At 45.8% G+C, this 27,118-nt stretch overlaps 1 protein-coding gene across 8 annotated transcripts in view; it reads left to right on the top strand.

The window, feature by feature from the left end:
- Positions 1 to 27,118, top strand: part of osbpl8 (oxysterol binding protein-like 8) — a 90,476-nt gene that overhangs the window by 47,850 nt on the left and 15,508 nt on the right. For 6 of the 8 annotated variants that reach the window (XM_031582797.2, XM_012815473.3, XM_012815476.3 and 3 more), the window contains 5 exons: positions 19,182 to 19,249; positions 23,748 to 23,828; positions 26,078 to 26,179; positions 26,596 to 26,799; positions 27,032 to 27,116. In XM_031582797.2, coding sequence (XP_031438657.1) covers positions 19,182 to 19,249; positions 23,748 to 23,828; positions 26,078 to 26,179; positions 26,596 to 26,799; positions 27,032 to 27,116 — 540 coding nt within the window. Of the gene's footprint in view, positions 1 to 9,929; positions 10,287 to 19,181; positions 19,250 to 23,747; positions 23,829 to 26,077; positions 26,180 to 26,595; positions 26,800 to 27,031; positions 27,117 to 27,118 lie in introns of those variants that run through there. The other 2 variants (XM_031582799.2, XM_031582801.2) reach the window with 2 other exon arrangements.

Genomic DNA, 27,118 nt, shown 5'->3' with positions numbered 1-27,118 from the left:
GACCCAGGACCAGACTGTATGGTTTAAACTTGGGAGATTAGAGCTGTTGTGATGGACATTGATTGGCATTTGGGGAGCCTCCTGTGCCTCTTCCAGCACTGTGGATGGGAGCTCTGCAGAGCTGATCATGCAAATCTTCACGGCATTGTGATTACACCCCTCCATGGCTTAAGTATTTAGGTTTTCTTCAGAATAACTTGAGTGATGTGTCGCTTGTGAACACATCACTCAGGAAACAGAATCAATGTCAATCAGTGCTATGCTGACAACTCGCTATTTGCCAGAAATGTGGCATGAATCCATACAAAACTTGTATGCATTTTGGAAAATCAAATCCACAAAATTGAGCATTTAATCATTTTCTGTCAGAATGAGTAAGAACATAAAACTGCACTAAGACACGTTTTCATCCACCACTGCTCTAAGCTTAGGCATATGTCTTTGACTGAATGGTAGCTCTGAGAGATGGATTCATCTCTTGGCAGATCAAAGCACTTAGGATTGCTGCAGCATTATTTTTTAAATCTGAGTCATACCGTACAATGGACATGAGCGCCTTGACCAGTCTGGGGCAATGATGTAATGTCCAATGCTCTTTGTTTAAAAAAAAAACCAATTGCCCGACGGCCCTCTGGATGTCCGCCCTTTTTTGTATTTTTCATTTCTGACCACTAGAGGGCGCTGAATAGCTGCGACAGCAACACTGGTGCTGTGTTCTGAACTGCAGTACACTGGTCGTGATTGGAGTCTCTCCGCACCATTCTTTTAGCGTCTGATTGGTACAAGCCAGTGCACACGCTTTCAGGCTTCAGTCTTGAGTCTGTCAGACATTTCAAACAGTGAGGCTCCAGCAGTGTTTTGGACATTCTACATTCCGACATGCCTGCATTCACCTGCCTGTGTGTGCTCCCAGTGTAAGATAGTATAGCTCTCATAGACACTAGCACTTTTCCAGTTGTGTCTTTGTTCAATATTATCCTAAATGACTTGCTGTTCTCAAAATCAAACACTATAGATTTGTATAGACAATAGTATTTGTCCTGAGTTGAATGTAAAGTGGAGAAGTGTCAGAGGTTTTGACATGTGTTGGAAGTCGCCACTGGTCATGTTCAGTTGACCTTGAAAGGTAGTAGCGTTGTTCACACTATATTTATATTATATTATATATTCTAAAAAAAACAAAACCCTGCTGTTTCAAATGTTCGGCCATCCTGATCAGTTCCTCCGACACATCCAGTGTCCTGTCTCCCATAAGACACCATTGCCTGCTCTATTCTGAGTGCTTTGACACAGAAGGTCAGCCCCACACTGCCCTTGCTATTTCTTCCACCGGCCTTATCCACTTAGTACAACAAAGCTGTCTCTGCCCATCACCCTGTTCCGGGTCCTTGGAGGGTCCCAGGATACCTCTGCTCACCTGATTATCCTCTTGGATCTGACATCAGTGGAAGTCCAAGCATCAGCACTGCCCTTCATAGAGGGCTTCTGACACTAAATGACACTAAATCACACGTATGTATTTACCAACATTTAAGCAACATTAAAACAACATTACAAGACGTGATGGACGGGTGGTTGGTGAAGGAGTTAATTCACCTCTGACTGGTCTGAAAGAATCATAGCCATGTTGATTATGGTTCAAATCTGAGGTACACTTGGTATGAGGAATAAAGGAATGTCTTTCCTTTAGCTTAATTGGTTTTAGTGAGCATTGCATCCACGTTATTTGATTCCGCACCAAGTCTTGATTTCCTTTCAGTGCACTATCTTCGCAGTCAGTGTTCTCTGTCTCTATCGTGTCAAAAGATTGTTTTGGTTCTTATCAGAACTATCCCAGCGCTCCTCTCCTCCACTTGTCTTTGGAAGATTCTGTTTGAATTTGAAATGAGTATCCATTATATGTTGTTGTTAGCACTGATGTCGGGTTGTGTTGATGTGGCATGTCTTGCAGGATGTGTGTGTGTGTGTGTGTGTGTGGATTGTGCGAATGTTAGCAGTCGTAGCTTTAGCTTTCAATCAGAATAACGGTGGGGCTTGTCTGTGATTTTATTTGTGATGTTCAAAAGCAAGACAGTGGTGTGTGTCTTGTTTACTTACTCGAAAAACACACACACACACACACACACACTCACACAGAGCGTTAAAAAAAAAACCTGCCTCTACCTCTTAGGCGTCCTCAAATCTGAACACTGTCTCCATAGCAACCTCTGCAGCTCCGAGCTATCCTTTATAACTCTTGACTGCAGTAGAGGCTGGATGAGGGAATTGATCAATCGCTGCGTACCCTGTAGGCCTGCCTTTTGTGATGAATACTCTTCCCCTGTGGCTTCTGGGCTACAATGGATGTTTTGTCCTAGAGCCTTCATGTACACTCGATAAAAGCAAATGGCACGGCGCAATGACATTTGATACCCTCATACCAATAACAGGGCATGCCAGGGTGCAGAAGAGGATCTTACGAGATGTCGGTTTTATTAATCTTTTAAATGGACCAGCTGCTGTTTAGCTACCTCTGCCGCCGGTTCTATTTCTTTCAACTCTGCAAGGTTCTGTTCTCTCCCCCTGCCTGTTTCTCTGTCTGCGCTCTCAGTGCTACACTCTGCATGTCGTAGGCCCCAAAATGGAGCCTGCCTTGATTGATAGAGTGACACGATCGTATCTATGCACTTTTGCAAGCTGTTCTCACTTTGACAGCCCAGGTTGTGTCGAGAGAGAAGAGGAAGAAGGAGGCGAAAAAGAGAGAGAAGAGGAAGAAGGAGGAGAAAAAGAGAGAGCAAGAGATGGAACAGGAAGGGTAGGGATTTAGACTTAGCCTTTGAGGATTATGTCCCTGTCACCTAGGGTGAGAAGAGTCATGAGCAATTCTCCACCAGTCAGGGTGCAGCTTGCCCGTTTCCTCTTTGGCCTTCGACCAATGAGAGATTAGGATGCGTGTGCAGGGCGAATGTGTTTGCGTTGACAATGAAATGAGACGACAAGAAGCAAGGCAGATACCATGAAGGATATATCAGCCGTTGGACCTGGGTTGTGTGTGTGCCTGCTCAACACACTGGACAGCAGCCTTGGGCACGTTGCCTGCTGAGATAGGACTTCAGTGTGTGTGTGTGCATGTGCGTGTGTGTCTTTTTGTGTGTCTGTGTCTGTGTGTGAGTGCATACGTGTGTGTGTTAAATAGGTTTAAAAAAACAAATTTGACAAATGAGCTCTCCGATCCAGGCAAGTACCGCTGCATAATTTGGTACCATAGAGTGCATCCCTGACTCAGCCTGTTAGTCCCTCTCATTGTTAGCATCTGACCCCCCTCACCTTTGTAGACCCTCCGAGTTCTTGATTTCTCTTACACTACATTAGTGCTTCTTGTAGAAACACCATAATGACGTCCCAGTTAAATGTTAGCATGTCTGTGCTACCGTCTCTTCACACTATGACTATAGGCTACCCGTGGGCTAATGGTTCTCACATGGACAAAACCAGGTAGAATAAACAGGTAGGTAGGGGGAAGGGGGTGGAGACTAGCGGAGGCAGTTAAAGGTGTCCTCGGGACTCGAAGCAGAAAGCCTCTTTGTCAGAAAGTTAATCCCTGATTCAGTGGGCCTCAGGTGTGTTCTGTAAGCCCTTTTGGGAGTTTTCCGAAGGAAACCACCACTTTTCTAACTTCCCAATCCTGACCTTTGTCCTACGACCTCTGTCCTCCACTTAACTGTGCAGTAGATGTAGTTGAAATGGACGCAAGCTGTCGTAGGGTTTAACGTCGACCAGGAAAAGCGCAGCCTGTTGTGTTAAGGCTTTTGACCTCATTTACTTAATCCTCACTGAGCCTCGGGGCTAGTTTGGTAGGTTGTGTACAGAAAGGAAAGTGAGAAAGAGAGTCAAGCCATTGGGTGTCTCAAGAGCTATCGTAGGCTACTCTTGAGGAACTGGAAACGGTATAGTCTCAGAACCCGTTGCATAATTAGTGTTAAAACTCAACAGTTCTGGGTTGTGCCAAACGATCAGGGTTCATTCTCTGAAACATAAGCCACTAACTACTTACTGAGCTTAATTTGGTTCAGGACATTTCATTTGCGTTTATTATATGGCTCTTCAGAATACTGTAGTAGTGTGTTTGCATGTTTGCATTGATTTGAATGGGCCACCCCAATGTTCGTCTGATATTTGTCCATAATGACCGCCACAAAATATTAATGTCCGTTGTCACTTGCAACAGTTTTTGTGCTTCTAATTCACATATTTTAATATCAATCCGCAAGTAGTCCATTCACTTTTCGTGAAGAACTGTTTTTTTCCAGCAGAAGATACAAAAACGGCAACAAGATCGCTTAAAAAGAGATATTTTGGATGAATGTCTTTTATTGTTTTAGCAAGTAACCGTTTAATAAGTGGGATAATGTATAATCCGCCGGTCATTGTCGGAAAATACATATGTTCAGGATGATAAGACCCCTCCGCTGCACATTGGGGTCCTGTTTGTCCTGCCAATTTATTGTAATTCGTCCTGTTTTAATGTATTTATTTTTCCATAATGACGGGCAGACTATACATTATCCCTTAATTATTCATTTAGAAGAGGCTTTTATCAAAAGCGTTGTAAGATACACTTTTTCATATTCAAAGGGTTTTTCAAAGAAACTCTCAGATAAGATAACGACTTTGTTTATAGTTGTCTGGTGCAAGGCACTATGTTTTACAGACATTGATTTTGCAGTCGAAAAGTGTTTTGATACTCAGCTCTACTGGCACTACTGCACAGAACTTGCAGTTAAATCAAATGTTAAAGATCTAGGCACATTCACTGTGCCCACAAATTGTGTATTATGCTCTCATATTATGGGAGTCCAGGGCTGGCTGATAACGTGAAGCTGGTTTGATCACACAAGTGGTCTTGAGACAGGTTAGCCAATTCTTCTGCTCACATAGTGACTGAAAATACACAAATTTTCTCACACACATATACAGACACCATCTCTCAGAGTTTTATGTCGCTTGTCTTTAGGTGTAGTTTGTCTTAGGTGTGTACTGGAGTCGTGGGTTGCGTAGGCTGATGAACACACTGAACGCTGATTCATGCCAGAATGTACTCATTCAGCATCAGCAAGTTACCTCAAGCACCTAACCAGCGTGAGAGACGCCCGTGATGATAAATATGCCTCCCCGCCGCTAATTCAAACCAATGCTCAGTCCAGAACATTCAAAACCATTGGCCTGAGTCCCAATGAGTCTAGCACCCGTGATTAGGGACTAACTGTTTTCCCAGTCCTCGAACACACAGAGTAAACAGCACTCGTTTAATTGCCAACTCAAAGAGTTGTAAGCCCCACTCACCCACTTGTTTGACCGCCAGTCTTTCCAGCTCATCAGAGAAGCTTTAGCGAAGTCTATGTGTAAACATGTCGGAGTTCATACATGTGTTGTTTTTTCTCTTCAGTGCAACACGTTGAGTTTTGTCTGAAGAGGGAGTTGCATAAACCCTTTAGCGTAAACATGTTTGAGTTCTTACAAGCCCCCAAACCCCCCCCCCCCCCTCCCTCTGCTCAATGCGGCAAAATGAAGGGTGTGTGAATAGGGAGCTCAATAAAGGGGTAGAGAGATTGACAAGAGAGGGAGAGAGATAGATGGGAAGAAAAAGAGAGGGGCAGAGAAAGAGGTGGGTAGAAAGTGAGAGATGGAGCGAAACTGGCTGAATTAGTGATGGCAGTGCTGAAGTGTGTACGTGTGTGTTTGTCAGAGGCTTTTTTCTGAGGCTTTTCTTCAGACACGAACAGGCTTTTAACACCGGGAGTCACAGCAGGGGTGGCTTGTGTAAGACGAAGACGAAGGCGGCAGCGGCAGCGACAACATGGAACAGATTAACCCCGTGTTGCCCCTTCCGCCACTGACTCCAGTTCAGGCACAGGCTCATACGCACACACACAATAACGCACAACACTAACGGACGCATAGACGCACTCCACCCCCCACACATGCTGACAGGGGATTATCCCGAGAAACCAAAGGACACAGTGGCTTTTTTTAGAGTGTCATTCCTCGAAAAATCTATTATAGGGAGCTAAAAGTGTTGTTTTGTTTTTGGCGGGAGGGTAGAGAGTCTGTCTCTGTCTCTTATGTCATCATTACTATTATGGACTTGGCTAGCAATGTTGCAAAGACCCACATCTGTGTTAGCCAGACAATGCCTTTTTGTGAGCAATATGAAATACTTTGTGTCCATCTATAACTACTAGGAAGTTTCTGCCAGTTTTAGAAACAGCCAATTTGCAATTTGATATCCTACTTTTTATCCTTGGTTGAATAAGTGAGTGTGGTTCTGGATGAGAGAACCATCTTCCTCTCTCTCGTGGTCTTCTCATGACCATCATTGCTCCCCACCTGGCCTCTCAGTTTTTTAGTTATTTTATTATTCTCACCGATACCTGTGTCACCCTGCCGGTCAGGAGCGCTGTGTTCCGGTGGTGAGCCTGGACTCCGGTGCCGTCTGAGGTTAGCCTCGGCGGCGCCACACTCTCAGGTCAGTCATATCACATTGCCCAAACTACCAGAGCTTGGCCATCGGTCCTGTGTGTGTGTGTGTGTGTGTGTGAGAGAAAGTACATTCTTTTTCATTGAGCTGGCCTCACCTATCCACATGGCAAATATCCTGGCCCAGACTAGCCTGTGGATTGTGGCTCTTCTCTTATAGGAAATTAGTTGAAAAGACAGTGGAGCATTTGTCTTGGAGGGGCTGCGGGTAAATGTCTGTTAAACTGTTAAACTGTTGAATTTAGTGTGTAAACATGGAGACGCTGAGTCTTGGCAACATACAGAAAGGTGCCTCACCTTAAGCAAGTGATTTTTCTGGTTACCTCCCTGATGCTCTCCCCAAAAAGATTAGCATGGCATTACCCGTAGCCACAGTCACCTCAAAGCAGGTAGACCAGAACACCTAGCCTAGCACAGGACCAGTGAGCCTCAACAGACACACCTTACCGGTGGATTCCCTATAGCTACAGATGGAGACTCTAGCACAAGCCCAGGCCCAAATAGTCCCCAGATGCACACTCTCACCTGACCTCCATGTTGACTTTGTTCCGGCTCTCCTCCTGCTGGCTGTGCACCATGGAAAGAGTCATGGTGCCCTGGGACTCGTGATGTTGCCCTGGGACTCGTGATGTTGCCCAGGGACTCGTGATGTTACTGCGTGTTTGTCTGCAAACCTCATGTGAATGCGGGCCACTGCCCTGCTGCGCTGCTCACAATTACATCATTTGGTTTGATAGCAAGAGGGCTGGGTCTTATATGAAGAACCCACTTAACCTAGAATTATTTACCCATCAGGGTTAAGCCATCAATATTTACCCATCAATTCGAGTTCCATTGAATGAAGAGATATACAGTGCCCCAATTTAAATGTGTACACAGTATGACGCAAGACAGTTATTGGCCAGCTATTGGCCTCCAGTGTGTTGTGCCTCTGTGCTTTGATAGTCGTGTGTTTGCACTGACAGTAACAAGGGTTTTATTTTTAATTTGATGGATCTTCTGTGGCAAGGTAATAGGGGTCTTGAAATTTAAAGTGCTTAGTAGTTGAACTTTCCTATGCCACCCAGCACAGGTTAATGAGCGCTAGCCACTAAATTATACATACGTCTGAGCATAATTAGGCCGTGTTAATTAGACCACCATAGAGACAAAGCCGCTTCGCAGATCGATCTGATAAGTACCCAAAGTGGGTTTTTTTCCCCTTTTTTTTCTCCTCCTTTTCTTCCTTGCTCTGGTTCTTATCTCACTTTTTGGGGGGTTGCCTAGCAACCTGGGTATCGTCACCGGCCTGCACAGTATTTCTTTACGGACAGCGATTCTTTTTCCGTTCGCGTCTTTTTATCGCCACCCCATGCAGGGACAAGATGTCCACAATATAGCCTGCAAACAAAGCACCTATTGGCCCAGGACACAGAGAGCAAAGAGTCACTGTTAAGAGGACAAACACTCGTAAAACATGGCCGCTCGAAACTTCAATACCAGGCTTGTCAGGTTGGAGCTACAGAGCTACAGAGACACGAGGAGAATGTAAACAGATGTGATTAACACCACGATGCAAACTGCTCCCCGTAATTAGAGACGAGATACAGATCAATTACCAACAAACCTCCCCCACCGAGTCCCCTGCCTTCCCACGAGATTTCCTCAGGGTGTTTTTTGTACTATATTACTCAGTTATGAGTGAGCTGGTAGAGCGAGGTGCCAGCTACACCGATATTATTGGCTGGAGTCCCAAGATATCACATAGTCTATTTATAAAATGTATACCTCACCTGCACTTTAAGTCACTTTGGATGATAGCGTACGCATAATGAAATGTAAATAGCTGAAATGTAAATTATCATTGTTCAGGCGATAAAGTGGTGGACTTCAGTGTTGTAACATTTGAGGAAGTTTCAGAGCTCACCAGCAGAGCAGTGAGTGGTGTTATTCTCGGAGTTTTCAGTGTCTCAAATGAGTGAGAATGTCCCCAGCATGTGTGCTACTCCCTCGGATTCAGTGGCACTCAAGGAAAAGAAACAGAAAGAGGAAAAGACTCTAAGTTAGTTTGTACAAAAAGACAATGCACATTTGCCCCTTCAGTCTGCGGTGTATGTGGGTTGTATATAAATTCTGCTGACGTATTTTGGTCACTGGATGGGGAGTAATTCGTTTTAAATTGTTTATTTATTTTTAGTTTTCATTGCCGGAGTGCTGTGTAAGCTGATCCCTTTCCAGGTGACATTGGGAGAGAATGTCTACATCAGACAAAGCAAGTAAACGACTGTTTGGCACAACGTTTCAGTTCACCTGGAAGATGTTCATAGTTGGTGCCTTTAGCAAAGCAATTATGGCTGTAAGTAGCCTGTTGAATAGGTGAGCGTGTAGTTTAGGTGTGTATCCTTCCCCTATAGGCAGCCCTGGTGTATTGATTGGGTAGGGAAGCTGTCGATAAGAAGGGGAGTTCATGTGTGGAGACAGTAACCGGACAATAGAATGTTATTAGGTCATTTCAGCCTGTGTTTTGTACTCTCTGCCAGTGTCATTAGAGACCGTGTTTGAGTAGAAGATGTGGGGAGAGTGTGTGTGCGCGTGTGTGCGCGTGTGTGTGCGTGTGTGTGCGTGTGTGTGTGTGTGTGTGTGTGTGTGTGTGTGTGTGCAGTTGTGCTAGAGTTCGTAGGGTGAGGCATACCGGATTACATGGGGTTCGTGCTGAACTTGTGGTGCGGTGGGTGGAGAGATACAGAGGAGATGGATGCAGAGAGAGAGAGAGAGAGAGAGAGAGAGAGAGAGAGAGAGAGAGAGAGAGAGAGAAATAGGTAGCAAAAGGACTCACTCTCTGTCTGGCAACAGAGAGAAGGGAAGGAGGGATCGAAGGGGAGAAGTGAGTTGAGGCAGTGAGTGCAGTCACAGTTCAAAGCGAGAGAGCGAACAACAGAGTGAGAGAGGGAGGGAGGAGGGAGGGATCAAGCAGAGAGAGAGAGAGAGAGAGAGAGAGAGAGAGAGAGAGGCTACAAGAAGGAATCAAGCATGCAGAGGAAGAGAGTGCAGCTAGATCGCAGAGAGGAACAAGAGAGGTCCAGAAGCGACTGAAACGAACAGAGAGCGAGAGAGAGAGAGGGGTAGAATAGGAGGACATCGTACCTGTGCTTGCAGAAGGGTAACGCTAATCCTGCCGTGTGCGTCCGGCACACGCGGACTCCAGCGGCGAGAGGAGTTGACAGGGAGGCAGGGGTGCTGAGAGAGGGGGAGAGAGAGAGAGAGAAAATGAGAAACCTTCTGAGAAAAAGCTACCAGTGAGTGGGCGTGTGAGTGAGAGCGCTTGTTCTGTGTGCGTGTGTGTGTGTGTGCGTGTGCGTGTGTGTGTCTTAAGAAGGGAAGTCCGTGGGCTTTGCCGGCACTAGCACACTCTTCTGTGTCTTGCCGGCATTCAACCATCCACAAGCGCGTGTGTGTGTGTGTGTGTGTGTGTGTGTGTGTATGTGTGTGTATATATTTGCTCACCGACCCTACTCAAGCTTCTCGCTGCCTCCTGCCCCCTGACCCACCCCCCCAACCCCTCACCTTCAACCAGGGTGCGGAGCCCGCACTGACCCCCGCCCCGCCCACGACTGCCGCCCGCTTATCGCCCCTGCCCTTTGCCGCCATGATGAGAGAGGAGGGCATCCTGTGCCGCCGGCGCTTCTCCGCCTGCACCCCCTCGCCGCGGCCTGCGCACCCCGACGGACGCAAACTCATCCGCAACGCCTCCTTCGGGGGCTACAACGAACTCTCGCCCATCAGTCTGCCAGGTGCGTCTCTGACCCGTCCCATGGTGATGTCACCACCCCCCCCCCTCACCCCACCTGGGTCAGGTTTGCTGTAGTAGAGTGGCCATTGAGACCATTTGTTTTGTTGACTAGTTCTGTGTGTAATACTGCTGTAGAAACATTCTTGATTCAACTTCTGGAACCTGTAGATCAGCTCTGTGATTTGAATTAGAGTTCAGTTTAGTGGGTGATTTATGTTGGAATGCTAGTTGTGGGAGCTGTTGCGCTCCGAATGAAACGCTATGTGATTGCATGTACCGTTGTACTGAAATGTGAATCGAGAGCTTTATTTGCCTTCAGATGGATTTTTGCTGAGAATGGAAAGCTTGTGCTGTAGTATTGTAGTGAGTGATGGAGAAGTCTTATAGTGTAGGCGGTGTGTGTGTGTGTGTGTGTGTGTGTGTGTGTGTGTCTGTCCGTGTGTGAAATGTAAGGTGAAGGTGCCGTATTGGGCCCACTATAGTCGGAGCTGAGTCATCAGCCTTTCAGTTGTCTGCTCTCCCCTCTCTTCTCTTCTATTCTCCTCTCCTCTCATCTCCTCTCCTCTCCTACGTCCCTTCCATTCATCTGTATTCGCTCTGTCTCACTATCTGCGCTTTGCTTTGCCAAAAAACAAACAAAACAAAAAAACATACTGGCTCCACACCAGACCAGAGCAGAAAGGACTTGACACAGGTACACACACACACACACACACACACACACACAGAACCGCAAATACAGAGCCACAAATAAAACTTGTGCTAGTTTGTGCTACAATCATATGATGTAGGATTTTATGATCATTCATGTCAGTTAGAATGCATCTGTTCCCAGCTAAAGAGGATGTATGTCCCCTTTCCTTTCCTATTCTAGTAGACCTCAAAAATAATTGTATGCACATTAAAAATGAGCATAATTGGTTCTCTTTATGGTCTGACTCTAGAACGGATGTGGGCCACAAGCGTACCAGATCCGGTGTCGGTACCGTTTGTGAGGTCACACTTGTGGCGTTCAGTTTGTTCTGTGTGTGAGTGAAGTCTCTTCCGGTTGTGGTGGCGCAGCACGGCTGGCTGTGGTGACTAAAGCCCCTGCTGTGGTGAGCATCTCAAGAATTCCCTCTGAGCCCTGCCGAGGCTTGCAATATTAATTGTGATGGCACTAAATTTAGCTCAAGGTCTCTCTTAAGATTGTGTGTGTGTGTGTGTGTGTGTGTGTGTGTGTGTGTGTGTGTGTGTGTGTGTGTGTGTGTGTGTGTGTGTGTGTGTGTGTGCGTGCGTGTGTCACCTTTTTGTGTTGCAGTGATGAGCAGTGATCCACATTTCCTTTTCTTGGTGTCTGTTTGCACAGCAACCCTGTGATAAAGAAGTTGTGATCTGCAGCTGTGGTTCCAACAGCCGTTTCTTTCCTCTGGATTATTTCCTCTCGGTCTCTGTGGTCATCTTCTCTTTTTGATCTCACATCTTCTCTTTTTGATCTCACTTCTTCTCTTTTTGATCTCACTTCTTCTCTTTTTGATCTCACCACTCACTCCAGCACTCTTCTGTCGTTGCTCCATTGTCTCCATCTCACTCCTTCTGTCTCTCCCACTCTCTTGGTCAGTGTCTCTTTCTCTCGCTCTATTAGTCCATATTTCTTTCTCTCTCTCTCTCTCTCTCTCTCTCTCTCTCTCTCTCTCTGTCTCTCTCTCTCTCTCCTCTCTCTTTTCTCTCCGTCCCCCGGTCTCTGTCCCCCTCGCTCTGTCAGCTTATTGAGTTTTCCTCACTTCATTCAGGTGATTGCTTGTGCCTTTTGCTTTGTTTAAATGCCAGCCTAAAGGGCATCGGCTCTGCAGCTCCATCTGCCTGCGGCCTGATCTGGGATCAGCGGGCTCCCTCGCAGGGTTAGTGGGGCCGGGGTCTGGCTGCCCTGTGGTGTGTGTGTGTGTGTGTGTGTGTGTGTGTGTGTGTGTGTGTGTGTGTGTGTGTGTGTGTGTGTGTGTGTGTGTGTGTGTGTGTGTGTGTGTGGGCGCGTGTGTGTGGGCGCGTGTGTGTGTGCGCGTGTGTGTGTGCGCGTGTGTGTGTGTGTGTGTGTGTGTGTGTGGGCGCGTGTGTGGGCGCGTGTGTGGGCGTAGTGGGGAGATTAACCTGGGCGCCGGTGCTATACATAGGCGGTGTGCAGACGCAAGAATGCCTTATCACCTCCGCCATGCTCACCAGTAACATTATCCTCTCCTCTTTCTTAGCACAAAGGCATTGACATTCACACACACACACACACACACACACACACAAATGGAAGCAAACATGCATACAGTAACACACACACGCATATCCACACTGACATACGCACTGCAACTGTGATGAGGAGGATGTATTTATGAGGGTGACCGTCTGGGTTGTTTGTTTGTTTGTTTATTTATTTATTTAGGCTTACTTATTGTTTCTGCAACGTAATGGATGCTGCATTTCTGTTCAACCACACGTCACCATGACGTAGCTCTGCCCTTGGAAACCGCAAAATGGTGTCATTGCCCTCCTTCTCTCTCTCCCTCCTCCCTCCTCCCTCTCTCTTCTTCTCTCTCCTTCTTCCCTCTTTCTTTGATTGCAGTGTGGTTGAGGCAGGGTCAATGTCAACAGGCACACTGTGAGAGGTTGCGTGGTGTCGGGTAAACAACCCGTCCCTGCTTTCTCCACACCTCATTTGTTACCGCTCTCCTTCGTCCTGTCTGTCTCTCTCCATCAGGTTTTTCTTCTCTGTCTGTCTCTCTACCTCTGCCCCTCTTCCTCTCACTCCCTATCTGTGTGCTGTCTGTCCGTATCTCTCTCTCTCTCTCTCTCTCTCTCTCTCTCTCTCTCTCTATCTCTATCTCTATCTCTGGCGGTGTGAGGGGTGCTGGAGTGTTACCTGACGGTCAGCTCTGGTTGTGTTGTGTGTAATTCCACTCCGTAATGCTGCTCTGCTGGAGCCCAGGTTGCTGCAGAGATATGGAAATGAGGGGAGAGACGTACCTCTGTTCTTCTTTCTGTTCCCTCTCTCCTCACCTCTCATCCTATTTCCTTCTCCTCCTCCTCCTCTCTTTCTCTTTAAATTTGTCTTGCTTTTTTAGTTTGGTTCTCTCGTTTCTTTTTTTCTCTCCTCCAAACAGCTTTTTCATCTTCTTCTTCCTTTTCTTCCCGTCTCCTGTTTCTTGTGCTCACAGGTGTGTGTCGTGCATGCACGTGTCTTTGTAGAGAAAGACAGAGAGCGACAGGTAGGCACTCAGCTGATAAGGTGCTTTTTGTTTTTCCGGAAACATCTATGGGGCGGCCTTGCGGTATGTGTGCACTTGGCATGCAATCACACACACACACACACGCATGCACATGTTGTGTGTCACAGGAGGACACACGTGCTGAGATGATCCCCGTGCCTCCCTTATAAGACATCGTCGGCTCCTGACGGTGCTGAGTTTGACAGTCTCCGCAGGACTGTGCTGTCCGTGGCTCACCCCCCCCCTCCCCCACCTGTGGTGGGCTTCATGAAACAGTGCCGTGCTGAAATCTACATCAGCACCGCCTTGAAGAAGCTCTGCTTCATCTAATTTCATCTCACTGCTTTGGCCCTACTGTCTCTGCCACTGCCACTGACAAGCACTCTCATTCACTCCCTCCCTCTTTCTTTCTTTCTTTCTTTCTTTCTCTCTCTTTCTCATCTATCTAAATATCTATCTGTCTATCTCTCTCTGTCTATGTCTGTCGCTCCCCTCTCTGGATGCCTGCCTCTCTCTTTCTTTCTCTTTCTGTCTCTCAGTCTACCCATCCATCCTTCTGTTTGTCTATCCATCCATCTATCTCTCTGTCCATCTAGCCATCCTTCTTTTCACCACACCATGAGAGAAAGTGGAACTGCTTTTAGCGACATTACTGAAACACCACCCTTCGCTGGACTCTGGGCACACGAAAGAAGACACAGACACGGGCACAGAGAGAGAGATGGAGAGATAGAGAGAGTCACAGGAGAAAGAACTGTGAGCTGTGAAAGCACACCGGCCTTATCTGCCTTTCAGCCGATACATCCTCCTCATTATCGTCTCTTTGGCTTCTCTCATAATGCAAGTTGAGCCGGTTGCGGCTGAAGTAAATAGCCGTCATTATGCTTTTAAGTTTTTCTGTGTTCCTTTTGTTCGGCGTAATCAGTCTTTAGGAGTCTTTAGGAGTTGATAATGGGATGTGACGCAAGGTGATTTTACGAATCCGCTTCATGTATATGAAACGTGACTCAATGGGTGAACCGCACGATTTCACACGCCATCAGTGTGAGCTTCAGAAACCTTCCTCTGAATCACTTTCTAAATCTATGTGTGCCTCATTAAAGCAGCATTAAGGAGTCTCAGTCGAAAGCTAGCAATCTAACTGACAAAAATCCTAACAATGACTAGCACAGCTGGTATTGATAAAAGGCTTGCTAGCATGCTAACTCGTGTCGTTTTTGCCATTGTAGTTGACAATGTCGTGCTGTGAAAAGCTTTGCGCATAGTGGGCCGACTCAGACCACAGAACTGCATAGCCTAGGCGGCTAGGTGTTGTCCGACTCGGAGACAAAGAGTCCTCTGATCCTCGGAGAGAAGCTCCTGTGACTCGCATCTCACTGCGTGCGTTTTGCTGTTTCACCGGCTCCTAGTTAAAAAAAAAAAAAGCTCACCTCTTTTTTCATTGTTTTAGATATCGACCCATCTGCCTCATCCGCTTTTAATATAACAAAGTGATAAAGCAGGGGTATAATTAAAACGAAACTAAACCAAGTTTAAGCCATCAACCCTTTCCCAAGAAATAAATAATGTTAAAATAAAAAGGCAATGTCATTGCCCTGACTCGAACAGGACATAACCCTCCCTCCATCTCTCCCCTCATTCTCTCTCTCACTCTCTCTCTCTCTCTCTCTCTCTCTCTCTCACAATGGAAGAGATGACAGTGGATCCTCTTAGTGCAAGATGGTCAGCATCTCCCTGTGTGTGTGTGTGTGTGTGTGTGTGTGTGTGTGTGTGTGTGTGTGTGTGTGTGTGTGTGTGTGTGTGTGTGTGTGTGTGGCTCGGCTGCTCTGTACCTCGGCTAAGCCTCTCTCTGCAATTTAATCTCACTGATCACCAGACTCTGCTCAGCCCTCTGCCTCCCCTGTGCTGACAGGACGTACGGGACATCCATGGACGCACCCACCTTACCCGGGAACATGTGGGGGTGGGGGGTGGTGGTGGTGGTGTGGGGCGATGTGGAGTATCAACTGGCCTCTGGTTTCAATGGTCGGCTCATATGCCTTTGATTGACGAATAATGTATGGACTGCCCTCACAGCGTGTCATAGTGATGTGTTGGTAGTTGAGAATGAGAATCTGTGTATCATATAATGCTATGCTATGTATCATGCTGTTGGTTCTGGTTGGTTCGGTGGTGTGAAATCAATTAATTAATTACCACCCAAAAAAACCCAGATCGCTATGGAAACTTCTGTGCTTTACCATCCAAGGCTCTCTTATCTTCCCTAAATCAGAAATGGTTCTCTTGCAGGACCAACTTGGCAGTAATTAATATGGTTGAGATGACTCCTCCATTGCTATTGATGTGTGCAGGGTGCATCTATGGGTGTTCACTGAAAAGGTCTGCGTGGTGTTATGTCTCTGAGGTATCTGATTGAAACGATGGCAGCTCACCTCTTCCGTGGCGGTAATTAGATTTTTGCCGCTTTTTCGGAGGTGCGTGTCCTCACCTCTTCCAGCAGTGAAACTTGAGGAAGAACCGTGAGCTTTGTTTGAAAATTAGCTTTGTTGAGTGGATGGGTTGTTCTGCGTGGTGCATCTCTAATCTGCCTCCCCATGCGAGGTTAATGTCATTATGATTATGAATATGATGGGCCCAGCGTTATGGAGATGATCCACTGATTGAGCCATCTGTGTTCTCCTGCTTCGAGCCCATGAACTTGTGCTGCTCACACACACACACACACACACACACACACACACACACACACACACACACACAATGGATCCATGCCTCGGAAAACGAGCCTGATTAGCTAGAGACCCTCATCTCACTGTGACCCCTCCTTTCCTTTCTCTTTCTCTCTCTCTCTTTTTCCCCCCTCTCTCATCAACCATTATTGGGTGATGGGCAGCCGTAACAGAGAGAGATAAAGGACCTGGCTGATTAGGGGTCAGTTTTAGAGGGTGTGTTGACAGAGAGAGAGAGAGAGAGAGAGAGAGAACCTGATGAAGTGTCTCTGAAGAGCCCCCTCTGATTGCACTCCCTCCCCTGCAGCGTTTGCATGTGGAGGGGCCACTCGGGTTGCTGGAGAGCTTCCCCAAAAACAAAGGTAACGCATAATGCAATCGGTCGGTTTACCTAAGGCACAGCCCAGCTGTCGATTGGTGTGTGTGTGATTTTTTTCCACAATCATGAACACAAAGCATCAAATGTCAAAAGCAAGAACAACAACAAGACAAAAACAATAGAAAAACAATTGAGCACATCATGGTAGTCCACAGCACATCGAACCCACACATTCACCTGCATGACAATATCAATACAATATCTCCTTGCACAAGGACGTGTGTGTGTGTGTGCGCGTGCATGTGTGTATGCCCTGACAGTGAGAGCTAGTGTCCCTCCTAATTGTTTAAAAAAAAAAACACACACACACACAAATATATATATATATATATATAAATATATATATATATATATGTATATGTATATATGTGTATGTATGTATGTATACAGCAAAATATATACAATATCTTCTTGCACAATATATCCTTGCTACATACATACATACATAATATATATATATATATATATATATTTAAGCAATATAGTACGAGTGCGAGTGGGGTAGGTAAGGGATATTCCCACGGGTGGTGTTCGGCCGTAGCCACGAGGCCGGAGGCACGAGTACTATATTGCTTTTATAAAACAATTTTATAGTCAACCAATTAACATTTAAACACGAAGTTATTGATTAAAACATGTTTATTTCGCCATTGTTTCTCCGCAACAAAAAAATAGTTCCATTGTCAACGTCTTTTGGAATTATAAGAACTTTGAATTAACGGTTATCACTTAATTGTATCAACGTGCTATAGAATGTTTCATCGCGGAGTGATTTATTATTAGCTGTGAAAAGTCCGAGTTGGGATGTCCTGGGATATTCCAACTCATGGAACGTCTCTCGTCCAATCAGAAACAGCCAAATAATTCAATAGAACCCAATTGTTTTATAAATATATATATATATATATACACACGAATACATATATATATATATATATATATATATATATATATGTATACAGTGTATATATAGTATATATATATGTATACAGTATATATATTTGTGTGTGTGTGTTGTTTAAACAATTACACTAGCTCTCCATATATATATAGGCCTATATTTTGTTCAGATGATCTTGCTTTGTACAGCACTGTGTTACAGAGATGCACTAGTGTTTTAAAGCGCTCTTTGTTGCATACTGTGACCCTCACGGCTAGTGCTTTTGTGTTTGTTACTTAATACCCAAGTGCATTCTGAAGGCAGTGCTCATGTATCATTTTGTATAAGATTAATGGGACCTCTGCCTGTCGCTCCACAATTAAGTGCTCGTTTTTATTTCCGAAAACTTGCAGAGAAGCATTTAAAGACGTGCGATGAATGAGGTGATGGCGGAACGCGCCCTTTTTCATCCAAACAGCGGGGAGATGGATGAGATGTCCCCCCCAGTCGATCTTCACAAACGAGCGCACACTCTGTTTAGAGGTGCACTTTTTACCAGCAAGGCAGGACTCAAGGTGGAGGGGAGGGTGGCATTTATTTTCAGCAAATTCTCGTGTGTAGGTGACATCTATTCAGCCTCTGTTGGATGCTAACAGAGATTGTTGTGCGTGTAGCGTAGGACCAGTCTGATGATATCTTTTAATATCCTCTGCCCAAGGATTTGGCTTTTATTGAGCTAGCCTTGAGGTGCTCATGTTCATCTCTGCCGGATGCTCTCAAGGTTTCCAATCATTCCACACACCTGCACTCAGAGAGGGTTGCATGTACACTAAGAATACGCACACATACACACACACACGCGCACACACACGTGCGCACAAGCACCGGCCATCTGCCAGTGTTAACCTCAGCCCTCGTGGGAAAAGAAGCCCTTGGAAATATTGAACACCGCAATCTCACCTCAGTCGTCTCTCACACACACACACACACACACCCCAACACCGCACAAGCAGCACAGGTCCAATCTGAACATCACCCCTCCGCCTCGCTCTCCTCTCCTCTCCTCTCCTCCTTACCTTGCCTCACACCAGACCTCATTAGCCGTATGAGATGTGACGCATGGAGGCTGAAGGCTGTGTGATGAATTCCACTGGGCAGTGGTGTGAGTGTGGGCAAGGACTCTATGTGCGTGTGTGTATGTGCGTGTGTATGTGTGTGTGTGTGTGTGTGTGTGTGTGTGTGTCAAGGGACTCATGGGCTCTGGCTAATTGGACCAGGAGTGTGAGTCACAAACAGCGGCCCTACCGAAAAAAAAGTTTCTCAGACACCCTCCTTCTCATCTCATCTCTCTCTCTCTATCTCTCTCTCTCTGTCACTTTTCTTGACATCTGTCTCTCTGCCCGTCTTGTTTTCTCGCTCTGCCGCCTCCGATGGCAGGGAAGTCATGAAATATTCACTCACAAGAATCTGTAACTTTCTTGGAAGAATCTCACTGACTCAGCCCGAGAGCTGCCCCACAGTTGCATGTCATGTTCCGATTCCACTGCAGTCTGGTCCGCACCGCACATTTCTGCAGAATTCTGCACATCCATGCAGGCTCTGCCACTGATCTGAGACCTGTGTTATTGCTTTGAGTCACGCCATATGAGTTAAAATATATCCACTGATGTTTTCACAGGGTTCGACCGGGGGAAGGACGACGTGTTGACTCTGAAAGAGGACAGTCAATCCATATCCAAGAGCAAGGTAAGACTCACAACGGCCCGGTGTAGATGCAGGTTGACTGCCACTGATAAGGACAGATCGATGCACTTCATGCCTCAGCCAAGGGATGGAAAGCTGCTGATGTGAAGGCGTCACCTATAGCACATTAAGTATGTATAGACAGAGCTGTGAGATGAAGGGAGAAAGGAGAGAAGAGGGGAAGATAGAGAGACAGAGTGAGAGAGTGAGAGAGACAGAGACAGAGAGAGTGAGAGGGAGAGAGCCAGAGAGAGAGAGAGAGAAGCTGGGGTTGCAGGGATGGATTAAAGGAAAGAGGGATAAAGTATGTATGGGTGTAGATCAGCTTTTGGGCTAGAGTCTAGTTAACATTAGCCACAACCTTATCAAGCAGATGTCAGAACGTGCAAACCAAACGGCTACCACATATCTATTAGAATACAAGAATAGGTAAACACAGCTGATTTTATTTTATACAGCCTTTTATTTCTGCCAAATTAGTTTTTCTTATTTGGGTGTGTTTGGGCTCTTGCCAAAACAGAGACGACCTGAATGGCAAAAGATGGAATAGATTGGACATCCATGGATTACCAGTGCGGTTGTGCTAAGCTTATGAATCAACAATCTTAATAACAATAATTCAGTGCCATTCGGTTGAAAGCCTATCATTTCAGCTCCTGAAATTTGTGTAGAACTGACAGCAGTGAAGTGGTTTGTCAAAGGCGAAACTCTGAATTTCAATGAGATTTGCTTCGGCTGTGTCCTTAAATGCTCACCAGTATGTTCCAGCGGCAGCTGTGTTTCCCAGCGAAATTCATCAGTCTCTGATGATTTTGTTAGATATCAGTTCATTCATCATGCATTACTTATCTGCCGTAATGAAACAGTCAAATTGAATTCCATCTAGCTTTACTGAATTCAGATTTAGAACATGACTGGGAGTGTGGGTTTGTAAGAGCATAAAAGTCAAAAATACACACAGACACAGACACACACAAACACACATCAATGCTGGATTTTAGCATGGTGGTATTATAGACTATGGGCCTCATGTACAAACGTTTTGTACACACACAAATGGATTGGATGTATCAAGGGTGAAATCCACACCAACTTCCTGTCTGGCTTTCTTACATTTCTAATGGTTTTTATCACAGTAGAAGAAGTATTTACACAGTGTTGCCACGTGGGCCTTATTGGAAATAATAACTCATCAAGGTGCATGCAGTGAAATTAATGCTATGCAAATACATGCTATGCTGTGCAATACAGAGTCTAACTGGAAGGGCATTCAGAGAGCGCAGACCTCCACCAAGGCCAAAGCCTTGTCTTACAATGTTAACGGAAGTGAAAAATAATTTGCGGATCCACCCAGTGAATCTGATCCGTCCCCCAAACGTAATGGTTTCTTCCTTGGCCCATGCGACACCCCTCGACCAAGTTTCATGAAAATCGGCCAGGTAGTTTTTGCGTAATCCTGCTGGCAAACCGACTAAACCAAAAACATAACCTCCCGGCGGGGTTAATGGCAGCTTTAGCCTTATTACAGGGTATTAGTGGGGCGTATATTTAAAGACGGGCTCACCATTTATTTATTTTGTGTTTGTTTGTTTTGTTCCATGAATGCTGACTGGCTTATCAGCCATTTCAGATTGCCAAGAGCTGTCCTCTTGGGGCTGTGTGCTGCATTGGGTCTGGCTTGCTATGCAGTGCAATGCTACGAGGACTCCTGCATGGGCCCATCCCCGTATAACCACATATACCACACTGAGCTTCTTGACAACAGGGCCATTCCAGAGGTAACAGGTGGGGGAGCTGTGGCGCAAGCAGCAGCCCCGACCATGAACGGGCTTAAACCCCCAAGGGGACCCGGGTCCAAATCCGACGGTCATTTCCTAATCCCGTACCCCACCTCTTCTCTCCAGCTCATTTCCTGTCAAACCTTCACTATCCTATCTGATTAAAGGCCAAAAGCCCAAAAATAAATTAAAACAAAAATAAAAACTGGCACACAGGTCCGGATTGGACGGGATCATCCGTATGTCAGCCAGGTGTATAAAGTTATGATACGATATGGTTTACCAGCCTAACATTAAAGCGCAAATTCCACCGAGAGCTGTTTTTCCCAATGTAAGCAGAGCGAGTGACTGCAAACAGATGAAGGCATCGCCGGAGGTCAAATTTGACTTTGTTAATAGAAAGCATTCTCATTCCATCAACGTGCAAATTATCTGTGATGCAGAAATGCGACTGACTAATCGAATGGCTAGGTAGCTTGGATCAACTCATGATAAATTGATCCTAACGTGTCAGGGTGCGCAATGGGCGTGGAGTGGGTGTAGGACTTTTTTATTTATATTTATTTATAAGAAGACGGTGGTTAAAGATGTGGCTGCTTAACACCCTTGCATTTTTCGTGTTTGGTTGATTAGCTGCTTGCTTTTGCCATTTGGTCTCAATCTGAACATGGGGGTGGACTAGGCCTTATATTCATTTGTATATTTAAATGAGTGTATTTGTGGGAGGAGAGAGGGTGGCGTGTGGTGCTCGTGCATGTGTGCTCAAATTCTCATTGATCGGGATTAAGAAAAGGTGCGTGGAATCTTTCATGCGCATGGTTTCATACATATGAATTTGTTTGTGCTTTCCAGCTTCACGCTATGTAGTTAGTGTGAATTACTACGCAAGGCTTTGTACATGAGGCCTCTGGTAATTATGAGGAAGTCTTTACATATTTTTATGTGCAGATATATTGTCCATCAAGACTGTGGTTGAAGATGTGAAGGAAAAGGTCTCACTCCCATTAATGTCAATTTCTTTAAGAAATGTAATCCCATGGGTGCTCACTACCAGTACCATTTGACCAAAAAGCCAATTAGGCACCCCATAACAGATGACCACAGGCACTAAAAATTGTGTATCACCGAGTCATGAAGCCATTCAGGAACGCCCAGAGTTTGCGGACAGCGGCGTGGTTCGCTGGTACTGTAACATTTTGCCAAAAACTATAGCCGTAGCCTAAATGAGGTATGCCTGTAAGACGTTTCGTACACCCAAGGTTTGCAGTGCCTTATCCTTCCACTGACGAGCAAATTATATCAAGTCAACTCAAATTCAACGAAGCAAACTATTTGCTGATTGAAACACTCACCCTTAGCGCCTGCATGCCGGTGAATTACAGTTAGTTCAGTTAACAGCAGAACACAACGGCAAGAAAGAACTGCTGAAATTATACTACTTGTATTTAAAGCCTACAAGACACATGGGCTGTTGCATAGGCCTTGCACATTGTCACACATTTAAAATCAAGACATATTTATCTTGTACAGAGCACAACAATAATAATATTATTAGATGCTAATGTCGGATGTTGTTTAACTTCTTCACAGAGATATGAGAATTTCTTTATAATCATGTCACCTATCTCAGCTATACATTGGGCTTACACAACATGACCCCATTTAATGGTGTTTTTTGTTGTTTCCCCATACAGCCTATATATATATAATATATGGGCCAAAAGCCTTGAAACAAATATTGACACACAGCCAATCTCCGTTATCACTAAAATAAGGAAATTAACTATGTTATCAACAAGGGCCCTCGTGCCTGAGCTGTCATATCAGTAGCAGAGAGTGGCAGAGACTAAAGCTTCTGTTCTAATTGTACAAACTCACTTGAAAACATCTAACAGTTGCGACAGCCAAGAAGCAATATGATGAAGGATTACATAATGGAATTTTTGGAATTATTTTCTTTTATTTAAAAAAAAATACACAGTTTTCAGTTGTAGTCTATGGAAGCACCGTGTTTTTGGCTACAAAATTGCCTCCAGCGGTGCTTGAGCATTATAGGGGTTACCGGATGTTAGTTGTCATGGTGACCCCACTCTGGGCGCCTGTCTTGTGGTGGATGGGGGGGGGGGGGGCATTTATTTTTACCCATGCTGACACCTCCATGAGCTCACCCCCCCCCCCGCAAGCAGCACAGGATGGGGTGGTGATAAGAGAGGAAATGAACACAGACACACACACACACACACACACACACACACACACACACACACACACACACACACACAGCTGATGGAGTCATCACACTCGGGTTGTATTTATAGAACTGCCTGCCTGCACTGTCATCGTGCCCACATCATGCCCACTGCCTGCACTGTCATCGCCAGGCCCCCTCTGAACTTTATGATCCGCTTGGCAAAGACCCGAGCTCATTAACGGCTGCCGGAACCACAGATCCACGACTGGACGCTTTGGCATCTGTTTCATTTACATATCCCTTTAGTCATTCAGCACATCTACTTGACTTAATGAGCCAGTGTGTCCTTAAGAACTGACTTCACGTCCTTATTCTGTCTTTAGTCTGTTTAGTTTCTTTAGATTTCAACAGCTAAACTACAGCAGGATTTTGCTTATTTAACGTAGATATTTTTGAGTGTATAGATGAGTTACTGTGTGCTATAAAGTTCTGTTCTGTTCTGTTCTCTGTCTCCCCCGCCGTCTTCACGCAGTCTGAATCGAAACTCTACAATGGGTCGGACAAAGACGTCTCAGCCTCCGGGAACAAGCTCACTAAGAAAGAGTCTCTCAAGGTGGGTTTCCTGAACTCCAAAAAATCTGAATGCAAAGGTTCGTTTTTATTCTGAAAGAGCACGTGGCCACAGAGCGTGTGGCGTGTGTTTGCCTGCGGCGTGCCCACCGGGGAAGAACGAACTGATAAAGTTTTGATAACCCTTACACAACCCCCAGATGTCAATTATGCAGACAGACTGCAGTGCAGCACCTTGAAAAGGGTGAGAGTATGTGTGTATTTGCTTATGGATATGTGTGTGTGTGTGTCTGACTGTGTTTTCTTATGGGTGTGTGTGTGTGTGTGTGTGTGTGTGTGTGTGTGTGTGTGTGTGTGTGTGTGTGTGTGTGTGCGCATTAAGAGTACACAGGTTTGGCTTTTAGTCTGTTTTGGCCTTACAGACGGCAGATGTCTGCTAAATCCCCAATCAGACACAGAGTTCCCAGTGCAGCAGCCCTGCAGCTTAGTGTGAGCCCTTTCATTGTTATTGAAGCAACCCGATCGGCAGCCTTCCAGTGCTATTTTAACCAACATGCAGCAGGCATCTCAGGGCCAGATTAGGGACATTCAACATTACTGTTGGACCGATTGTTACGTGCAAGGCTCAATGCATGAAACATAAAGGGGAGGCCACGCAGAATTTATAATAATAATACTAATACTTAAATGATACAGATTTATATTTATATAATTATTATTGCAAAAAGTGTGGTGAATGTCAGTGTTGTGAATCGAAACCAAAATGTAATGTAAAGTCAGTTCAAGGGTAATTCAAAACAAACAACGACGACAATCCAAAATCCAATGCGTATCCAAATCCAACGAGTATCCAAATCCAATCACTGTCCAACGACCAACGATAACCAAATGCCGGGAAGACCAAAGCTCTCCCGACTGCCGGCTGATCAGGGCTTTTGTAGCCCAGCCCATCAATGATACACCTGTCCCCAATCACCTGCTGTAGAGACAGAGAGAACAGGCATGCAAATATCACAGGGAGGGGCCTAGACCCGCCAGGGTCGTAACACCGATCAAAATGACTGTGTTGTTGTGTTCATTCACATGGTCATTTAGTAGATGTGTGTGTGGTGGTATGTGTGTGTATGTGTGAGAGACAGTGTAGGTGTTTACATCGCGTCCTCTTAAGGAGTTTGCTGTACCGAAGTCCACGTTTACCACTTCACTTCTTAAAAGTCCTTGTATTAACTGAACAGCAGCCATGTTTAATAGAATTCCCCACATTTCAAACACCTCCCCATTCACCTTGTGCTTCCCTAAGATGTCAAGCTCCCTAACACACTCAAAGATATGTGAAGGCAGCTGAATGTTTGCTATTCTTGCCCAGTCCTGCTTGTGGGTGTATTTGACCATCAGGGATTATTCACAGCTGCCTCCCTGGTTATTAGGGGGAATGATATGCACTGTCACACATCAGCTCCTCTCTGGCCAACCATGGCTGAATCAGTATGAATGCCACGTACCGAATGCCACGTCCATGCAGGAATCCAATCACATATGCCATAAGAGCCGACAACTCGAGACTGAGAGATGAACTCATATATACCCACACACACACACACACACACACACACACACACACACACACACACACACACACACACACACACACACACAAACTCATTTGCATTGTTTTAACTCCCTGTTCCCATAAATGCTTCACCTGGCCCTTGAGGATGGAACAATATTGTGTGAGCTCAATACTCTCAGCCCTGCAGGGCAAAGAAAGTGTTCAATAAATTCTGTTCAGCTCAATTAGATTTTATTTATATTGTACCACCAGCGGGGGAAATCGTCTCAAGGTACTCTTTCAAAAGCCTGGCGTACGTGATCCAGAAGATACTGTAAAAAAAAAAAAAAACACGTTTCCAGACGAGCCCTTCATTTCAGATTTGGAGTGGAGTAGATAGGCGTTCTGTATTTTGGTTTAGCCCGGTGATTCTTAGCTGATAGTTTGTTCAGAAAGTGAAGCAACCAGAGGGAACTAAAGAATGGAGGAGATTTAACCAAATATGGGATGATCAGTATTGTATATAGAGTAGAGCCCTATATAGCCCTCCACACCCCTCTACATTCGGTGCCGATTGTGTTTACTGTGCATGATCTGGCTCCAAAAAGCACTTATTGTGCAGACTCTGGCACCTCTCATTTAGACAAGTCTTGGCTTCATTTTTGTCTGACACAAGGGCACGTCGCCATGCTGTCCATGAATTTAGACTCATTGGTTGAGGCTTTGTGTGGCGCCTCCTACAGGTTCAGAAGAAGAACTACCGGGAGGAGAAGAAGCGCGCCACCAAGGAGCTCCTCAGCACCATCACCGACCCCTCCGTCATCGTCATGGCCGACTGGCTCAAGGTGGGTTTCAGGCTCAATCTGTGTGTGTGTGTGTGTGTGTGTGCGTGCGCACCACTCCCTCTTTCTTTCTTTCTCACTGTCTTAATCAGGCTTTCTTACACTCAATTATGGCATCATAACTTGTGGCTTTTTTTTCCTTTTGCTTGATACTCCTTGGTTTTCCATTTTATAGTAATAAAAAAAGTCTCTCTCTCTCTCCCTTGCTGTCTCTCTCTCTCTCTCTCTCTCTCTCTCTCTCTCCCCTCCCTTGCTGTCTCTCTCTCTCTCTCCCTTGCTGTCTCTCTCTCTCTCTCTCCCTTGCTGTCTCTCTCTCTCGCACTCTCTCTGTCATGTGAACTTGTGTTTATACCATGAGCTTCTACTCAAGCGCGCTTGTATCTCATACGTGTGTGTCTGTGTGTGTGTGCTTGTGACAGATCCGCGGCACCCTGAAGAGCTGGACCAAGCTGTGGTGTGTGCTGAAGCCCGGGGTGCTGCTCATCTACAAGACGCACAAGAACGGCCAGTGGGTGGGCACCGTGCTGCTCAACGCCTGCGAGCTCATCGAGCGGCCCTCCAAGAAGGACGGCTTCTGCTTCAAGCTCTTCCACCCCCTGGAGCAGTCCATCTGGGCCGTCAAGGTACGGGCTTCGCCCAGGACTCGGTACTCCCGAGGGAGGTTGAGAGTTGTATGCAAAAAAACATGAATGGTGGGGCTTAAGGATGAGGATCGTGAGCTCTGAATTAAAATGAAATGTAAAATATTTAGGATGTGGTGCTTTTTAAGGGGTCTGATGTGTGTGTGTGTGTGTGTGTGTGTGTGTGTGTGTGACACGTGTGTGTGACGTGTGTGTGTGTGTGTGTGTTCTGCAGGGACCCAAAGGCGAGGCGGTGGGCTCCATCACTCAGCCGCTGCCCAGCAGTCACCTCATATTCCGTGCTGCCTCAGAGTCTGATGGT

Source organism: Clupea harengus, chromosome 16, assembly GCF_900700415.2.
Source record: "Clupea harengus chromosome 16, Ch_v2.0.2, whole genome shotgun sequence".
Taxonomy (NCBI): domain Eukaryota; kingdom Metazoa; phylum Chordata; class Actinopteri; order Clupeiformes; family Clupeidae; genus Clupea; species Clupea harengus.
This window is presented reverse-complemented; position numbering and strand designations above follow the sequence as displayed.